Raw genomic sequence first — 18,073 nt, forward strand, 5'->3', positions numbered from 1 at the left:
TAAACTTTGAACCCACATATAGGGTCATAATGCACAGAGCTAAGTAGGTGTTAGTATGCTTGGACTGGCAAAAGTGTACAAAATGTTGCCTGCTAAAAAAATGTTTACTTACAGATACAGAACAAGTAACATCAGTTTCCTCTGTGGAAAATAACAATAGTATTGTTTTTCAGTTTATTAAATGCATATAGTAAATTCTGATCTTCATTAGAGATACTTACAGAATTATAACTTTAATCTGTGTCTCGGGATGAGACAGTACTCCCACCTGAGGCCAGTTTCCCTTGCTTCACCTCATCCAGGTTTCATTGTTGCTTTTCCTCTTATTAGCCCTACATTAGTCAATCTTTAGAGAGGCAGACCAGTAGGAGGTGTACAGGGTACTGCTGGAAGGGTAGGAATGACAGGAGAAGAGGAGGTTTCTGTCATGCTAGAGGAAAACCATGGGGCATAGGAATGGATTTATTTATAGTTTTAGCTACACCTGGAAGAGAAAAGATCTCTTCCTTCCCTTCAGTGATGCTATGATTTTACAGAAAAGATGAAACAAAGTCCAGGAATTGTAGTGTGATAAAATGTAGATTTAGCTGTGACATGAATTGTCAGGCCTGAGTGAACACTTGCCTTCTTTCTCTATAGCCAGGACTTAAATGTTACTCTCTCCCAAGATAGGATCTCTTGTGGAAATTTTAATTCTCCAGTGCCCACCCTTTGAGGATCACTGCTGCAGTGTGATATAAGTAGCTCTGTGTGAGGAGTTGGCTCATGTGACAGTTGAACTGTGCAGGGTGTGCCCCACAGGCTGGAGAGCTGAAGAGCAGTCGACACCGCAGGCGGTTCTTGGCCTTCGTTTCCTTTTCTCTCCTTTACCTGATGGGATGCAATTTACCTTCCTTTTGAAGGACGATTTACTTTATTTAATACTGGTTTTAATATTTATTCAAGCCTCTTAAAAGTACCTCCACTACAACCTTTGGATTAGTTTTTGACCAGATAGCTGGCTATTCCAACACTAACCAGATTGACAAATAAAACATCACAAGTCTGGAGTGTGGCTGAATTTAGAAACATTTAAACTTTCTTTTGCTTTGTCAGGTATGCTATACTTTAAGAATATTTTAAAAATTATCTTTTTGACAATTTTATATATGTACATATGTCTAGTGTACCTTGTTCATATCCTTGGCTACCCCTCATCTTTGTGTCCTTTTAAAAAAATTCTCATGTCCTTATTGATTTTTTTTTAAAGATTTATTTTATTTAGGGGTACACTGTAGCTGTTTTCAGATCCACCAGAAGAGGACACCAGATCCCATTACAGATGGTTGTGAGCCACGCTGTGGTTGCTGGGAGTTGAAGTCTGAACCTCTAGAACAGTCAGTGCTCTTAACCACTGAGCCATCTCTCTAGCCTATATGGATGATGACTTAACAGTATGTATGTCTGCATCATGTGCACACAGTGGAGTGCCTGGGGAGGCCAGAAGAAAGATTATTGGATTTCCTAAAACAGGAGTTACAGACAGTTGTTATTTACTGTGTATGCTGGGAACCTAGCCTGGGTCCTCTGGAAGCATCCCCTCCTTTGTTTTCTTTTTAAATGCTTTTACTGAGTTGAAGTAGTGTAGTCTACATGTGCATGTGGAACCAACCACCAGAGCTTGGGCAACCCACCAGTGGTACCTGTCTGCAAAACAAACACAAATCTTTATCTCTCTCTCTGAGCAGCCGGCAACACCAGTGATACTCAGCTGGGATGGAACTCATGAGCACCTTCCCCATCCGTGCTATTAGCTTGATTGGCTTAATCTTATGTAGGTCTTGTGCAGATAACCAGAGAGGTGCTGTGTGTTCGGGAGTGCATTGTCCATGTCATACCAGAATACAGCATCCCTCAGCACTCCTTCCCACCCACCAGCTTTTCCTTCCTTTCCACCACGTCTTCCCTGAAGTTCTCTGAGCCTCAGGGGTGTTGGTGAAGAGTCACCCCCAGGGCTAAGCATCCAGTAGGCATTAGTCTCAGCCCTTTTGACCATCATGAATCTCTTCGTTACCACTTCCCATTGTAGAGAGAAACTTGTTCAGCCGATGCCTTGGGGTTGGGTTTAATGGGATGCTACTACATTATTTTATTTTGACTGATACATTACTTTATTTTGGCAGATTGATGAGGTTTCTTTTTATGTCCAGTAAATAATTTTGTATTTTTGGTTTGATTGGCTAAGATTTGGGTTTTACCGTTTTGATTGATCATATCTATTATAGGATGATAGCCAAACTGCTATGGCATAAACTCATGTAGTGCTGGTCTTTGAAGTGTGCCATCTTCCGTTTGTGAAGGTGAGCTTATCATCCTTTGGTTTAGGAATGTTAAAGGCATGCCAATTTTAGGATAAGAAAATATGCTACATTTATTAGGAGTTAAATACATTTTGAATTTAGGACTTTAAATCTGTAGTAATATTGGTACTCCTATCTTACTGAGCTCCCCATCCTGGTTGAACTGTCCTTTTGAGAACTGATAGGTGCCTGGGATTGAAACATGTGGGCTATGGTGTGGTGCTGCTGCTTCTCTGATTACACCGTTCAGTGACGGGCTTTTGAGGATGGACCCCCTGAATACAGTGAGAAGAATCAACCAAGTCTGTCTGTCAACACCATGCTTCATAGGGGGAAATGTTACTCTCTTTTACAGATGGAGTTTGCAAGGATAAAATTAAAAATATTTGGTAAAGTAAAAGGTCCGTGTGGTATGGTCTTGCTACATTCAGATCACCAAGAGTTTTGAAGCAAAGAGTATATCATCATAACCAAAACCTAATTTTGATGCAGGTCTAATTAAAAGTGTAAATAGAAGTCATATAATCTGTTGAACATAGGGTGTGTTGTGATAAAAATTCAAATGAAGAATAGCAAATGGGCCAAGTCATGGTAGTATAGATAAATTTCTAAATTATATTTTTTTGAGGCACCTTTGGGGTTATTTGTAAAAGTTCATTTGTAAAGATTCTGTCAAGATATGTCTGCTTCAGAGTTGTGAGAATTTAAATAAATTGTTTATTCATATAAATGGGATGTTTGCAGCTTAATTTTAGTTAATTTTTTCTGCTGAATTTTAAACAGGTATTACAGGAATTACTGAAGCAGTTAAGGAGATTACACTGGAAAGCAAGGTATTGCTTATCATTTCTAAAGTCAGTGATCCTAGTTTTTGCCTATATACAAATTTTAAATTTTAAATTGTATTTCTTTTATATGGTGTGTCTGCGCAAATATGTGTATCAAGGCAAGGATGTAGAAATCTGACAGATAGCTTCGGTTAGTTGGTTCTCTTGCTCCGTCTTGTGGGCCCAGCAGATAGAATTACTGAGGTAATCAGGCTTGTAACTCTTAGGGATTATAAGAAAAGTGGCTGTTCAAGTACACTGAATGGTTAAAAGGAAAATTTGGGAGAGCTTACCTTTGCTGGTTAGCAGGTGCTAGTGCTATAATAATATTACATTTTGTAGTTTATTCTAACCAATTTTATTATTTTGTTTTTTAAATTACTGGTGGTAACTTCTAAATTTTTGTTTTTAGAGGTTTCACTGTGTACTCTAATATCACAAAATGGTGACATTTTGAATAATCATTTAAGTTTGTGTGGATAAATGTAAGTGCGATTGGGTGAGGCGTTTGTGCTAGTACATATGCATTTGGTTTAGGTTAGAGGCTTTAGATCTTTTCTCTGATTGATTGCATCCGCTTCACATTTTTATATGATTATTGAAATGCTATGAAAAAATACAGAATACTTGATGTTTTCTGGTTTTTTTCAAGACAGGGTTTCTCTCTGTAGCCCTGGCTGTTTTGAAACTCACTAAGTAGACCAGGCTGGCCTCGAACTTGAGATCTACCTGCCTCTGGTTCCTGAGTGCTGGGATTAAAGCTGTGCTTCACCACTGCCCAGCTACTTTTCTTTTTTTAAAAAAGATTTATTTATTATGTGTACAGCATTCTACCTGCATGTGTGCCTGTAGTCCAGAAGAGGACACCAGATGTCATTACAGATGGTTGTGGGACCATGTGTTTGCTGGGAATTGAACTCAGGACCTATGGAAAAGCAGTCAGTGCTCTTAACCTCTGAGCCATCTCTCCAGCCCTACTTTTCTTTTTTTAACAAATAAAAATATGGATTGCTTTCTTAATTTCTATTTTATCCTTATGTAGGGATCATATAAATGTTCTTTGTATTCTAGTTTTAGTATATGTGTTGCTATTTTTTTCCCTCAATATCCCCCCTCACCCCCCGCGTATGTGTATGTTCTCAAATTTTTTTTTTTCTTTTTTCTTTTTTTCAGAGCTGGGGACCGAACCCAGGGCCTGGCGCTTGCTAGGCAAGTGCTCTACCACTGAGCTAAATCCCCAACCCCTGTTCTCAAATTTTTAATAGCTCTCTCAGAGCTCTCAGAGGTAGAATGTTTGGCTAGAACAACTATGTCCCCTGTTGCTTACATAAATTACTAACATAAGGCCCTTTTCGAGTGTTTTAATAACTGTATCTTTTGGAATTTATTTCCTGGAATTTAAAGAATAAGAAAGTAAAATACCCTTTGTTATTTGGGAGTAATGGTTCATTGGCCTAGGAATTTGTCCTTTTGTTTTTCTTTGTAATATTTGGAAGTATGACTGAGAAAAGATCTCACAAATCGTGTTGTTGTTTCAGAGCATGCTGCTTATTTTGTCTATTATTGTGTCTACTTCAGATTTGTAATGACAGATGGCAAAGTAATATGATTGGTGTTTTGTTTGTTCCTACTAGGAATTGAAGGTGGAGCCTTTTGCCTCCAGGGCGCTAGGCCAGGGCTTTACTGCTGAGCTGCTTGTCTCTTCCTCTGTTGTGAGACAGCATTTCACTAGGTTTCCCATGTTGGCCGTAGCTCAGAGAAACTTGGTTTAATTATTTCTGCTATAGGTTTCCAGTAGCTGGAATTACCTGTTTTAAGTCAGCAGGCCTGCCTAAAAAATTCTTTTAACGAATCAGTAATGATTATTTTGTTACTTAACTTTCTTGTTCTAAAAGAGGAAGTGGAGAACTAATTTTTTTAACTAGGTATATGGCTTCTGTAATTTACTATAAATAGAATTTGCTTTTCTCTCTTTTTTGTAATTAAGTCTCTACAATATTTTCCATTTGAACTCAAGTGTTGTTCCTTTCTACCCTGTTGTGTCGATGTCAGATATACAGTGGAGAGTTCATTAACTTCCCCAAATCCTTCCTATCTTCTCTGTTTACATCTTAAGTGTAGTAGAGATATATGTGATTTGTTTCTAGTGGCAGCTAAGCCCTAAGTAGGCTCTCACTGGCATTATTCTTTCTTAGACATTATTATTAATAAGGTAAATGAAAATATAATCATTGTAAGCTCTTATAACTTTAGATTAATGCAGCTAGGATATCCTTAGTAAGTCAGAATACAATAAAGCTTTATCTTCATTTCAAATTACAAATGTTTTTGGCTTACAAATATATAGTTTTTCTCTAAGTTGTAAATAGGCAGGTTAACATAACTTTGAACTAGCTTTTTAATACCAGTGCACTGGTAGTTAACAGTAAAAGTACTGTTTGGGGCTTGTGAGATGATTCAGTGAGTGTAGGTGCTTACTGCTAGGTCTGATGACTTGAATTCAGTCCTCAGAACTCACATGGTGGGAGGAGAGAACCAGCTTCTAAAAATTTCCTCTGAACTCCATATATGTTTACACACACAAAATAGATGTTTTTTAAAAAGTATGTACTGGTGCAGTGAGAGTTTGGTTGGCAATGACTTAAATGGTCACCTAAGGTGTCTTTGGAACCTATTGTAATACCCTCTGATGCTTCTCAATCACAGCATTTAGCATGTTACTCCAGTGATCTGTTTGTGGGTTAGTCTTGTCATTGGTATGTGAGTTTCTAGGGAACATAAATGTCTGATTAGATCACATTGATTTTTTACTGTGGTTAGATACCATTGTGCTCAGTGTTCAGTATGAATATTTATGAAGATGGCCACACTAATGCTGGAGTTTCTGTAAGATGTATCTTCTGGTAATGTCTTTGTGGTGTTCTGTTGGTGAACTCATAACAGTGATTTCTCAGAATTTGTCCTCATCACTAAATGATCACTATTCACAGAAGAAGCATGGCTACACAGAGAGAGGCTACTGATTCTGTTTCTTCATTCTATCACCAATGCCAAGAATAGAAGCATTTACAGGACAGGCTGTCTAATAAATTCTGCTGCTAAAAATTTCATGTTAAGTATGCTTAATATTGAACTAATGAGCATGAACTTGCATAACTCAAGTGTAATTAATTTTAAAGGACAGTATAAAACTCCAAGACTGCTCAGTGCTGTGTGATGAAGAGGAGGAGGAAGATGAAGGGGAAGCGGCAGACATGGAAGGTATTGCTAGTTTAGATTGCGTCAATTCTATTAGACTGTCGATCTAGAATATTTATGCTTCATGTGGACTAAGATTTCTTTTCTGTTGGCTTAACATTTAAGAGCCTTGTGAATATTTAGTTTATTTTAAATTTCATCAGGTTAGAGTAAAACTTATTTTGATTTTACGTCCTTCTATTTTAATTAGAAAGTGATTTTGACACAATCATTTCTCCTAGGATGATTAGTCATAAATCCCAAAGATTGCACTAAACAACATTTTGTTATACTGTGTTGGCTCAAAAATTCTCCTACCCAAGTGTTAGGAGTATAGTCCTGTGCTTTTAGACATGGAAAGATAGTAGTTTTTTCATTGTTTTGTTTTGTTTTTAAGCAGGATCTCCTTATGTAATTCAGTCTGGCCTAAGATTCACTACCTCAGTTTTGTGAGTGCTGGGATTACAGGTGTGTGTCATGCATGGGTATGAGAGACTTAAAGTGTACATAATGTGGACTGTGGAGCTGTGCAGAACCCTTTTTTTTCCTTCAGATTTTGAAATAACCTTGGTTACCAGATAAGAATCATCATCAACAAAACAACTCCCACATTTAATACTCAGGAAATATTACCACAGGATGGGTGGAAAGATTGTTAAGAGCCAAGGATTAGGGAGTTTGCCATGAGACTGTGTCTTCAAGTAGTGTCAGGACCTATATCCATTTAACATCTCATCCACATGACGACCCAAACAAGAGCTGAACAAGGACAACAGTAGACATGCCAGGTGGGTGGAGGGAAGCCCAGGAGGCCTCAACCTACACAAGAACCACAGGCAGCTAAGGAATGCTGAGAATGGGACAAGGAGTCTTCTCTGGGGAAGAGCAACACCAATATCAAATTGTCTTGCAAACATATTTTATAAGTGACATTATACAGACATAAGCAGTTTATGTTCTGATATTTATATTTGTTGCTGCATATAACAACCATTAATGAGAAAAGAGGCCATGGATTTGGAAGAGCAGGATGGTATTTTAATGAAACATGATTACGAAAGATGAAAACCAGCCGTTCTAACAGAATAACGCATCTCCATCAGCATGCTGTACGACAGAAGCAAGAGAAGACAGATCGATTGGGGTTTGGGTTTAAGAGCTTTCAGTTCATCGTTAGTGGGAAAAACATGGTGGAGTTGACCCTGTTGATATGAGGAACATTTGACAAAATGGCTGTTTAAACAGAGCAGCTAAAACCAAAGGCTAAGTTATAGCCTTCAGAAACCCAGCTTCTCTGACTTGTTCCACAAGTCAGGACGTACCTCCTAAAACAGTGCTGACAGAAGGGCAACACTCAAAACAGGAACCTCTATTGGAGGATGGTGCAGACTCAGCATAGCAGAGTACTAGAAGTCTTAATAAATATCTTTTTACATTTATTTATTCGGTGTGTATGAGTGTTTTGCTTGCATGTGTGAATGTGCCTCAGGTTCATGAAGGGATTAGGAAAGGTTGTTGGATCTTAGAGTTGCCAATAATTGTGAGCCACCATGTAGATGTAGCAAACTAGGTCCTAGTCCTTTATGAGAACATCCAGTGCTCCAAACCATTGAGCGACCTCTCCAGCCCCTTCTGTTTCATTAATCTTTAATAGAAATGAAACCTCAGATAGTTTAAACTTGATAAAAGAATTGCTATGCCATGTAATGACCTCCTTGTTAAAGACCATCTTACTGTACTTAGTGTCTTTATTGATTCATTGTGTTAGCACACCCTCTTATTTTTTTCTCCCTTTATTTTTGTGACTGAGTTTTCATCCTTAACTTTTATGTCTTCCATTGGGCCTTTTATTCTCTTGCATAGCTGTTAAATACTACTGCATCATTGTTAGCCTCCATCCCTCAGATCTTTTTAAAAATGGATGTGTTGAGATACCATTTAGGGTTGGAGATGAAACAGACATGATCTTTTGGAATTCTTGTTTAACTAGATAAAAATACAGAAAATGATAAAATGAAATCTATATTGTGTTGGATTGTTTTCAGTGTTAAGAGAGAAAGATGAGGTAAGAGAATAAGATATCTTGGAGTACTATTTCTATATTTTGCTGTTAGTCAAGAAATATACTTTGAGAATATATCTGCAATGAAGGGAGTAAACACGCTGTTTATGTTGGAGTATACTACAAAGGTCCTGCGGTGGGAACGTGTGACTTTTATAAAGTATTCCAGAGCTAGAGAAGAATAAGATAGTTGAGAGTGGAGTCAGGCAAGTGACTGGGAGCCAGAGGTATGGTGTCCTAACTAGAGAGGAGAAGCCACTGCAGCAGTTTTCTAAGTAAAATGAGGAGTTTAACATTTGAACAGAATCACTGTGACTGTAAAATTTGGGGTTGTGTTAGTCAAAGTTCTCTAGAGTAACAGAACTTATAGAAGGAGTCTATAAAGGGCATGTATTAGAATAACTCACAGGCTGGTTCAGCTAATACAACAATGACTGTGTATGAACAAAAGGTCCAAGAATCTAGTAGTTGTTGAGTCCATGAGGACACGTGTCTCATCTAATCTTTGGTGTATACCAGAACCTTGGGAGAAGTAGGCTCTAATGCCAGTAAAGGAATGGACTTGCTACTAAGGGTGAGAACAAGCAGGCAAAAAGGAGTGTCCTTCTTCCTTGTCCTTTATACAGACTGCTAGCAGAAGGCGTGACCCAGATTAAAGGTGCATCTTCTCACCTCAAAGATCTGTATTAGAAGTGGGTCTTCCCTGTCAAATAATAAGAAAAATATCTCTCAAAGGTGTGTCTAGACATTTCAGTTTTACTTAAGTTCATATTTAATCAAGTTGACAACCAAGAATTGAATTATAGTGAGAGGAAAAAGAAAATAGGGAACTCTTTTTTATAACATAGACTAAATAAAAAAAATACAGAATAATAGTAGCTTGGGCTAGGATGATAATATTGATAGCAGTGAGAAACAGAACTGTGAAAATATTTTAAGGGTAGGACAAAAGCAATATGATGCTGGGTTAGATGTGAAGTGTGAAAGGCAGGGTAGACAAATGTGATCTGAATGTCTGGAGAAATGCCAATGACTGAGAGGAAAGGAGTCAGGTCACTTTTAGATATATGATTTGTATTCCCATTCGTCATCCAGTGTTGTTGCAAAATCAAGTCTGGGTCCATGTTATACACCCTAACCCTAACCCTAACCCTAACCCTAATGATTTTTTGGGAAAAAAAATCACTGAATCTGATGAGTTTGTTTTTAATGGCAGCATGTTAGAGAAGACAAAGTCGCAGGCCTGAAATCTTTCCTATATCTGTTGCTAAAGTATTAAAAGTACAATAAAAAAGAAAGTGCAATAAAAGAAGCAGAGTAGAAAATACCGAGGAAACAGCAGCATCAGGAAAGTTAGGAGAAAGGCAATAAAATATAATGTGAAAGTCAAGGAAAGTGTTTCAGAGTGTTTCAGTGTGCAGGAATAAGTTACATTGCTTTATTAGTGGCCTCTGAGTCCACAAAGGTGGAAACTAGTAATATAGGCCTGGGACTACTGAGACAGAAGCCACTTTTAACTTTAAAGAACACATTGTAGGTGGCCAGCTGTGGTTGTTACCTTATAACACAACTTCAGAGGCCTTAATACTTGCCATCTACTGTCTTGAAAATATTAAATGTGAAATTCCAGAAAAGTGACAGTTTTAAGTTTTGAATTGCATGTTTCTGAGTAAAACGGTGACATTTTATGCTATGCAGTGTCTTTCATCCATGATACACAAGTCATCCCTTTGTCCAGCATATCTGTGCTGCATGCTATGTGGTGCCCATTTGTAAGCATCTCAGTTATATCATGGCCATTGTCATGGTGTCACAGTGCTTGTGCTCCATAGGCTTATTCTACTTAACAATGGTCTCAAAGGGTCCTTCATGACGCTTGGGTATGTCTGAGAGAATCTGGAAAGTACTTTAAGTGGGAAGGTGAAAGCCCATGATTTGATAAGAATAAAAAAATCTTATACCGAGGTTGTAAGTTCTATGGTGAGAACAACTGTTCATTACATATCAAGAAGAAAAGAGACCATGCTACTTTGCTGGTAATATATCAAACTAAAAAGATTAAAGTCTTGAAACATTACGTTCAACTCAGTGAACTTTTCTTTTTCTTTTTTATATAAGAATATGAAGAGAGTGGATTGTTGGAAACAGATGAGGCTACCCTAGACACCAGAAGAATAGTGGAAGCTTGTAAAGCTAAAGCTGACGCTGGGGGTGAAGACGCCATTCTGCAAACAAGAACCTATGACCTGTACATCACTTACGACAAATACTACCAGACGCCACGGCTCTGGCTGTTTGGCTATGATGAGGTACAGTAGAAAGAAAGAGAAAGTAAATACTTTAAATTGGTGCATTTAATTCAATTTCTTTATTTGATCCATGAGTATATATGGTCTTTTAAATTTATGTAGTAATTTTTTACAGTTTTAAGATTATTAATCTTGATTCACAATTAGAATAAACTATTCAGTGTGACAGTGCTAAGTATTAAATAAAAATAATGTGTTATATACTGACTCCTGAGTCTTTTTAAGTTTATTGCTTCAAAATTCAAGATGTCGAACTTTGCATAATTCCTTTTATTTTGTCAGGATACATCTGTGGAGTATGTAAGCATTTACAAACCAATTATGTCATTATATTCCCTTACAAATTTTTATTCTAATATTGGATTAGAGAATAATTGAAGTAAGATCAACTCATTTAACTTGTGCCATTTTATGACTTGTTATAAGGAAACAAAAAATGAAATGGGCGTAAGGGATAAATTCTTAAAATTTAAAAATGTTCGGCATCTATAAACTTTTATCTATTAGTGGCATCTTTTCAACATTAACGATGGCTCCTGTTACATAGCCCGAGTGTTCAGAATCCTTTCTCAAACAACCTGGTCATTGTGAATAATTTGAAATTGTAAATTACAAGTGATAGTAGACAGTTGATATTTATAAGTAGGTGTAGACTACAAGCTTCAATAGTTGTTTCACATGCTTGGTTTTTTATGCTTTCAGCAACGGCAGCCTTTAACAGTTGAGCACATGTATGAAGACATCAGTCAAGATCATGTGAAGAAAACAGTGACCATTGAAAACCATCCTCACCTCCCACCACCTCCTATGTGTTCAGTTCACCCATGCAGGTCTGGGTGTATACGTGTATGGGGAAAGAGAATGTGTGTTTTGTTCATGTGTGTCAACTTCATTAGTTCATTATTTGGGGACGTGTAAACATTAGTAACAAAATTTTATTTTATTGGCAAAACTCTCTTTCATCTTTAGAAATGTTCTTTTGCTTAGTTAAATATCCAAGAGAAAGGGCGGTGTTACTGATTTATTTTAAATGTAGTACTAAGAATTTTGTTTTGGTTTCTGTGTTTAGTTATAGATTAGATCTCTTGATCATTCTCATTTTATCAGTAGCTTAGGCAGCTTGTTGTAAACTCAGCACTCATCCTTTAGCCATGGGGTATAGTGTTGCGAGTGCCTCTTTACGTGAATGTGGAGTGTAGGTCTTGCTTTAGGAAGTCTTTCTTTAGCCTTCCCAAGGCACTGATTGCGAGCTTTGGCATTCTCTGTCAGTGTGTTTTCCTGAGTCCAAGTATAGTCAAGGTGAACCAAGGTACATGATTTGTCTCAAATGTTCTTTATAGAAAAGCAATATGCTGCTTGTTTCTTTGGATTAGTAATTTATAACAAGTAATATTCATGATATACTGAGAATGATGATAATCTATTGAAAATTTTGATGAGAATTTTTCAAAAAAAAATTTGTTTAGGTGAGCATGGTGGGTTACCCTTCTAATCGCAACATTCTTACTTGGAGGCTGAGGCAGGATTGCAAATTCTAGCCCATCTTGGGTTGCACAGTGTGTACCAAAGCTAAAAACTGTTGGTGTCCTTTTCTTTTATGCAACCTTTTTATTTGCTGAACTTTTTACCCAAGAGAAAGCTGGCTTCCACTTTTCAGCTTATTTATGCCAAGAATTTTAATATTGCTGTAAAGCAATTCATTAGGATTTCATTGTTACTTCTTGTTTCTTCTCCTGTTCCCCATTTATATGCACCATGCACAAGATTTGGGCTAAGTGCATATAGGTAGATTTACTCTGCCTTCCCCTTCTCTGTAGTGAGAACAGCCTATAGTATGGCCTGCTGTTAATTTTATCTAAAGCTGATCATTTTTTGAGAGTCAATCTGTTTTATCAGTTTCAAATTTTAATAGGTTCTGATTGAGTGGAATATGTATCTGTGGCATAAGTTTACTCTATTGAGAAGAAGGGATTAGTATCTGATAATTACATTAAACATTTTAATAAAACAAATGATTATTATATGAAATAGAATGAGATAAGATATAAAAATTTGAGGCCCTATAGAAGAAATGTGGACATTTTTAGGACTGCCTTGGACTGCAAGTTTTCTGAGGATCTTCCTCTGTGTAAAGGACTGTGTATAAGAACTGAAATAGCGTTGTAGCAACTAGGTAATGTATGAAGAGCTGTTTGTTTTGTATATTGCTTTTCCCCCCTGTAGTTGATGCCACTCAATTTGCACTGTAGGAGAGACTTGACTTATTATGTATATGTCTGTGCATAGGACAGAACCTTGCGATAGTACTGTCTTCATGTAAACCCAGAGTCTTCTTTTAAGTAGAACCAAATAAATAATACTCATTTAATGCAGAGGGGAAATATAAACTTGGCTCTGATTCTTAGCTTTTATTGAGCTTTCAGCTATCGATTTTTCCTAAGCTAAATAAATATTTAAACGTTTAAGGGCTGGCACAATGGCTTATTGGTAAAAGCTCTTACTTCATGACGCTGGAATCCACTAGGGAAGGAGAGAATGAAGTCCTGAAAATTGTCCAATGACTTCACAGTTCATGGTGTGCATATACCTACACACACACACACACACACACACACACACACACACACACACACACACACTGTAACAAAAACATGTAAAATTATAAGATTATGGAGGGTCTCATAGCTTTTTCCTTTCTGTTTTGTATTTGCATACCCTGTTAATTATGTTTCCAGCGCAAACAGCCCTGGCTTCACATTTACCATTTGGCAGGGTTTTCCCTTGGGTTTTCTGCCTCTGTTATCAGAAAGCTAGCTGATGCTATTGAGTCTGTGGTGATGATTATAACTTTTAGAAATCTCTTCAAATGAAAGTGTTTTCAGGGCTCAGCAATTTACAGAGCATTTTATAGTTTAATTATATTAAAAATTAACTTGAGGAATTACAGAAGGCTTTTTTAAAATTTTGTATAAATACAAAATTTTGCTCAAATTGCTCCATGCTAATAAGATTTGTTGTTTGCTTTCAGGCATGCTGAAGTGATGAAGAAAATTATTGAGACCGTTGCAGAAGGCGGGGGAGAGCTTGGTGTTCATATGTATCCTTACGTGTATATGTGTCAGGGAAAATGGCTCCTACAAATGTTTTTGTTGTTGTTGTTCATTTTGGAAATTTAGTGTAACTTTCATAGCAACCTGTAGTTTATTTTAGCTCCTCATGTATAGAAGTTCTTGTGAAAATTTAATTTCTCTGGGATGTGTTATATACTATGAAAAGTAGGCCACATACCACACACTCATCGGTTATACTCCATTTGTGTGTGTGTGTGTGTGTTTATGCGTGCGCTCATGTGCCAGTGAACTCTACCTTGTTAAAGAGGTAATGTTAGCACAATGTGTTCTCATCAGGTGATGGTAAAATTAAGGTTGTATCAACCTTAGCCCTCCCTGAAGCAAGGAATTCAAGTTAAACAGGTTAATTAAAAGTAAAGAACAAATGTAAACTTTTCTCCTGTGGAAAAATAATCTTTTGGCTTTTTTGCTCAGTCTCTGGGTGGACAGGAAGCACAAATGAGTATTAATGTCCAAGCAGTTTGTCACATCTATGCAAGATGCGTTCTTCAGAGTACTCACAGTGAGTGATGACATGGCAAGTAAACTGAATTAATTTGGACATAGGTTTGTGTTGAATTTGGTGGTTAATACCATTCATTGAGAGAGAGGGGGGTTACTCATACCTTAAATGTATGATAACCTGAGAATTGTTAATAAAACATGTTCTGCAGGGGAACTTTGGGTTGATTTATAACGGAAACAACCAAGTTTTTTCAGTCCAATAAGATTTATTTCTGGAATGTTGATGTACATTAACTTTCACATTTGCCTCTATGCTGAAGGCTGGAGCAGCTCGGAATACTATAGGTGACTCATAATAGTTTTCCTATTGAAAGCTAAGTAAGCTTGCAATGTTTCTAGATACAGTAAAAGAAAGTTCCACCATTTATGAAATGGAAATGGTACAGTACAGCCCATTCTATGGTTTGTTATATGCCTCCTTATGAATTCAGAATTCCTTATGAAGTGTTTGCATCTGATCTGTTTTTCATTTGCTACAGTGTTTGCATATTTGTTTCATTTTAACTTCATATAAATTCTAGAAAATTTGTAAGCAGTAAAGGAGCAAAGTAAACGAATGAGTTTTATACGTATTTGAATGCATTAAAGACAGCATTGCCTTATAAATATTGTAGTAATTCAACATATATGAACTTCTCATTAAGAAATTTCAAATTCAAATATTGGAGCAGATAGCCAGTCAGTTGTAGAGTACCTCTCTTAAGCAGATAAAGATTTGCTTGTCTAGGCGACTTAATAGATTCAATATAAGATTTTATCGTATTTTTATAAATTAATAAAACTGATAATTATGGACTTAGAACAATACTATTTACAAATCTTATTTTCCTTAGCTAAAGACATTCAGGTATCTTTTAATTTTTTTGAAATTTGTTCAAGCTGTCATTCCAACAATAGAATATGACTACACAAGACACTTCACAATGTAGTGGAGAGGATATAGAGTCTATCCTAATTACTGCTTCTGATTTTTAAAGAATTAATACATAGATGTGACCATTGACCATATTTACCAATAAGAATAATTTCTCTAATAATGGGACTGATATGTTTATGCATTAAATAAAAACTGTTCTGCTACCAGCCTTATTTGTTTAATAAAATGTGTGTGAAGAAATGTTTTCATTTCCTATCAGAAGGTTATAGTAGGACTTCCCCTGTCAGAGGATGATTGCAGAGTCAGGATGCTGTTGAACATCTACCAGTGTCAGAACTAGCTCTAGAAAGTATTCCATGCTAGGCCGTGTCCCTTCCTTTCCTCCCTACTCCGTTCCCTGCCTTGTCCCACACCTGCTCTGTGCTTGTAGTTCCTGTTTCTGAAGTGTTAACTGTATGCCAAGAAACATTACTTGTTTCCTGATTTATTGGCATCATCCAGATTACTTTCTAATTAAGGCTATCGAGATAATTTTCTTAACATAACTGCCAGTAGAATAGTGGGATTTGAAGGGGAATCTTTAGTTGTATTGTGTCAGTTTATAAATCTGGGCTTGGATGTTTAAAAAGCAGATTTTTCTGACACAACATACTCTAAGCTGTGGAGAAGAATCCAGATCTTTGGTTTTGTTTTTTGGTTTGTTTTTAACCTTTGCCTTAAATCCCTGCATTGCCACTCAGTCTCCATCTTAGTTTGTGTTAAGTGTAGTGTCTTGTCTTGTCTTCCATTTTGTTTACATTATCTAAGAATATCCCCTCTAACTTTAAAAGCTTTCGAAAGTGCTACGCACACATGCCATGTATTGTGATTTGACCTCCGCTCCATACCTCCCTTTAGTCCCCCACCCTTCCTCCAGGACCCTTTGTGTCTTCACTGCCATCTTTATTACTAATAACCCTGAGTCCAGTTAGTACATGCCATATTTGAATAGATGTAGGCCAACTTCTGGGGCATGGGCAAACTGCTAATTGGCCATAAGAAAGTGACCCTCCCTCACCAGCCAGTAACTGAGCAGTTCTGCTGAAAGGAGTGAGGCCATAACAGCCCTTCCCTAGCCTCTCAAGTTTCCACTGACTTGACCTTGTGCCAGTTTTGTGTAAGCAAACATAGAAATTACAAGGTGATGTTCTGGGGCACCAGCCATGTCATGTCTAAAAGATAGCACTTCACAGCTCTTCCAGGTTTTAATGTTCTTTTCTTCCATTCTTCCATGATGTTTCTTGAACCTTGGCTGGGGGACGTTGGTATAGATGACTCATACAGCTGAGCATTCAGTCTCTTATTAACTGCTGCCCAATGTAAGAAGTTTCTTTGACCAAGGTTGAAAGCAGCATCTGTCTATGGATATGGGTATAAACATAAATATTAATTAGGAGGCTTGACTGCTTAACTATTTAGTGAAACACTGTCAGTAAGTTACCTTGCACCCCCAAGGCCTGTGATCTTTCTCCAGTCGTGGGTTTTTAATCAGGTTAGTGTGTCAGACATCAAATTCAGTTAGAAATCAAAGGATTTTACATCCCGCACCAGAGATAACTTGCTCATCCATATTCATTGCTGCTCTATTCATACTACCTAGAAAATGGAGTCTATCAAGTCCAGCTGATGAATGCATGAGAGATGTACAGATACACAATGGATGTTACTCATGGATGAGAAATGTGCATTTCACAATGGCTATTGCTCAACTATAAAGAAAAATGAAATCTTCCCTTTAATGCCTTTGATTTTCTCTTTAAATTGCCATTCAAATCTTATTAAGAAAAGGCCATGATGAAGACAATGACTTAATGGGCATAATATGATACTTGTTATGGTAATACAATCAAAACTTAAATATGGTGGACAACCATCTTTTCGTCCAACCTGTAGGCCAGTCTCCTTTTTCTTTGAACCTTTTTAAAAGTTAACATAAAAAACAGGTTTCATCATGGTATTTATCACTCATACACATTGCTCTATTCTCTGCAAAGTAAGTCTTCCTTAATTTTCCAAACTGATTTTACTAGAGTATTTTTGTTTTAATGCTTTTATTTTAACATTCTCTTCGTAAGGCATGTGTAATATTAGATGTTACTGGCCTCTTTTCTCCCAGTTAAGTCAGTTCTCATGAGAAAGATACCTTCAGTTCATTCTTTCTGTTTTAGGTAAGTAGCTGGTCCTGTTTACTTTAGAAATCGCTATGTGTACACACACACACACACACACACACACACACACACACACACACACACACACACTTTGTTTCTTTGACAACCTTCAGAGCTTAATGGTAGACATTTTGTCAGCACCCTCAGTTGTTTTGTTTGGTGTTTGCAGTGAGTAGTCTGAAGGAGTTTTGAAGAGAACCACAATAGGGATTTGAGAAGATACCACGTAGTAGTGTGCCTGCCCTTTGTGCTTTGTCAGGTAGGTTCTTTTAACTCTGAGTGTTGTGCATTATTAGAAGTGAGTCTGAGCTTTTATAACATTTCAGAGGTTATGGGTCATCAGGGAGAAGATCCAGTCTTTGCTTCTGGAGAAAGCTTTAAATGATGCGGTGTTAAAAGCACCACTACAGCTAGTAGACTTTGGGGGAACTAACTTTGAGTTACCACAAATAATCAGTTTTGTCCAGTAATTCAGCAGCAGTCTTCCAGGGCTCTTGCCTGAAATCAGTATTCCTATGAACATTTAATGATATGTTCATGTTTTGGCTTTACCCATACTGCCTGATTTACTGTAATC

General features: G+C 37.1%; 1 protein-coding gene across 1 annotated transcript in view; it reads left to right on the forward strand.

Annotated features, from left to right (window-relative positions):
- The window catches only part of Atg3 (autophagy related 3), a 28,155-nt gene extending 12,648 nt beyond the window's left edge, over positions 1-15,507 (forward strand). Inside the window, exons 6-11 of the mRNA XM_032900240.1 lie at positions 3,123-3,172; positions 6,346-6,427; positions 10,584-10,774; positions 11,477-11,604; positions 13,803-13,871; positions 15,257-15,507. Of these exons, the coding sequence (XP_032756131.1) occupies positions 3,123-3,172; positions 6,346-6,427; positions 10,584-10,774; positions 11,477-11,604; positions 13,803-13,871; positions 15,257-15,338 (602 nt within the window). The 3' untranslated portion in view covers positions 15,339-15,507. The remainder of the gene's footprint in view (positions 1-3,122; positions 3,173-6,345; positions 6,428-10,583; positions 10,775-11,476; positions 11,605-13,802; positions 13,872-15,256) is intronic.
- Positions 15,508-18,073: the final 2,566 nt, after the last annotated feature.

The sequence above is a fragment of the Rattus rattus genome, chromosome 4, assembly GCF_011064425.1.
Source record: "Rattus rattus isolate New Zealand chromosome 4, Rrattus_CSIRO_v1, whole genome shotgun sequence".
NCBI classification, from domain to species: domain Eukaryota; kingdom Metazoa; phylum Chordata; class Mammalia; order Rodentia; family Muridae; genus Rattus; species Rattus rattus.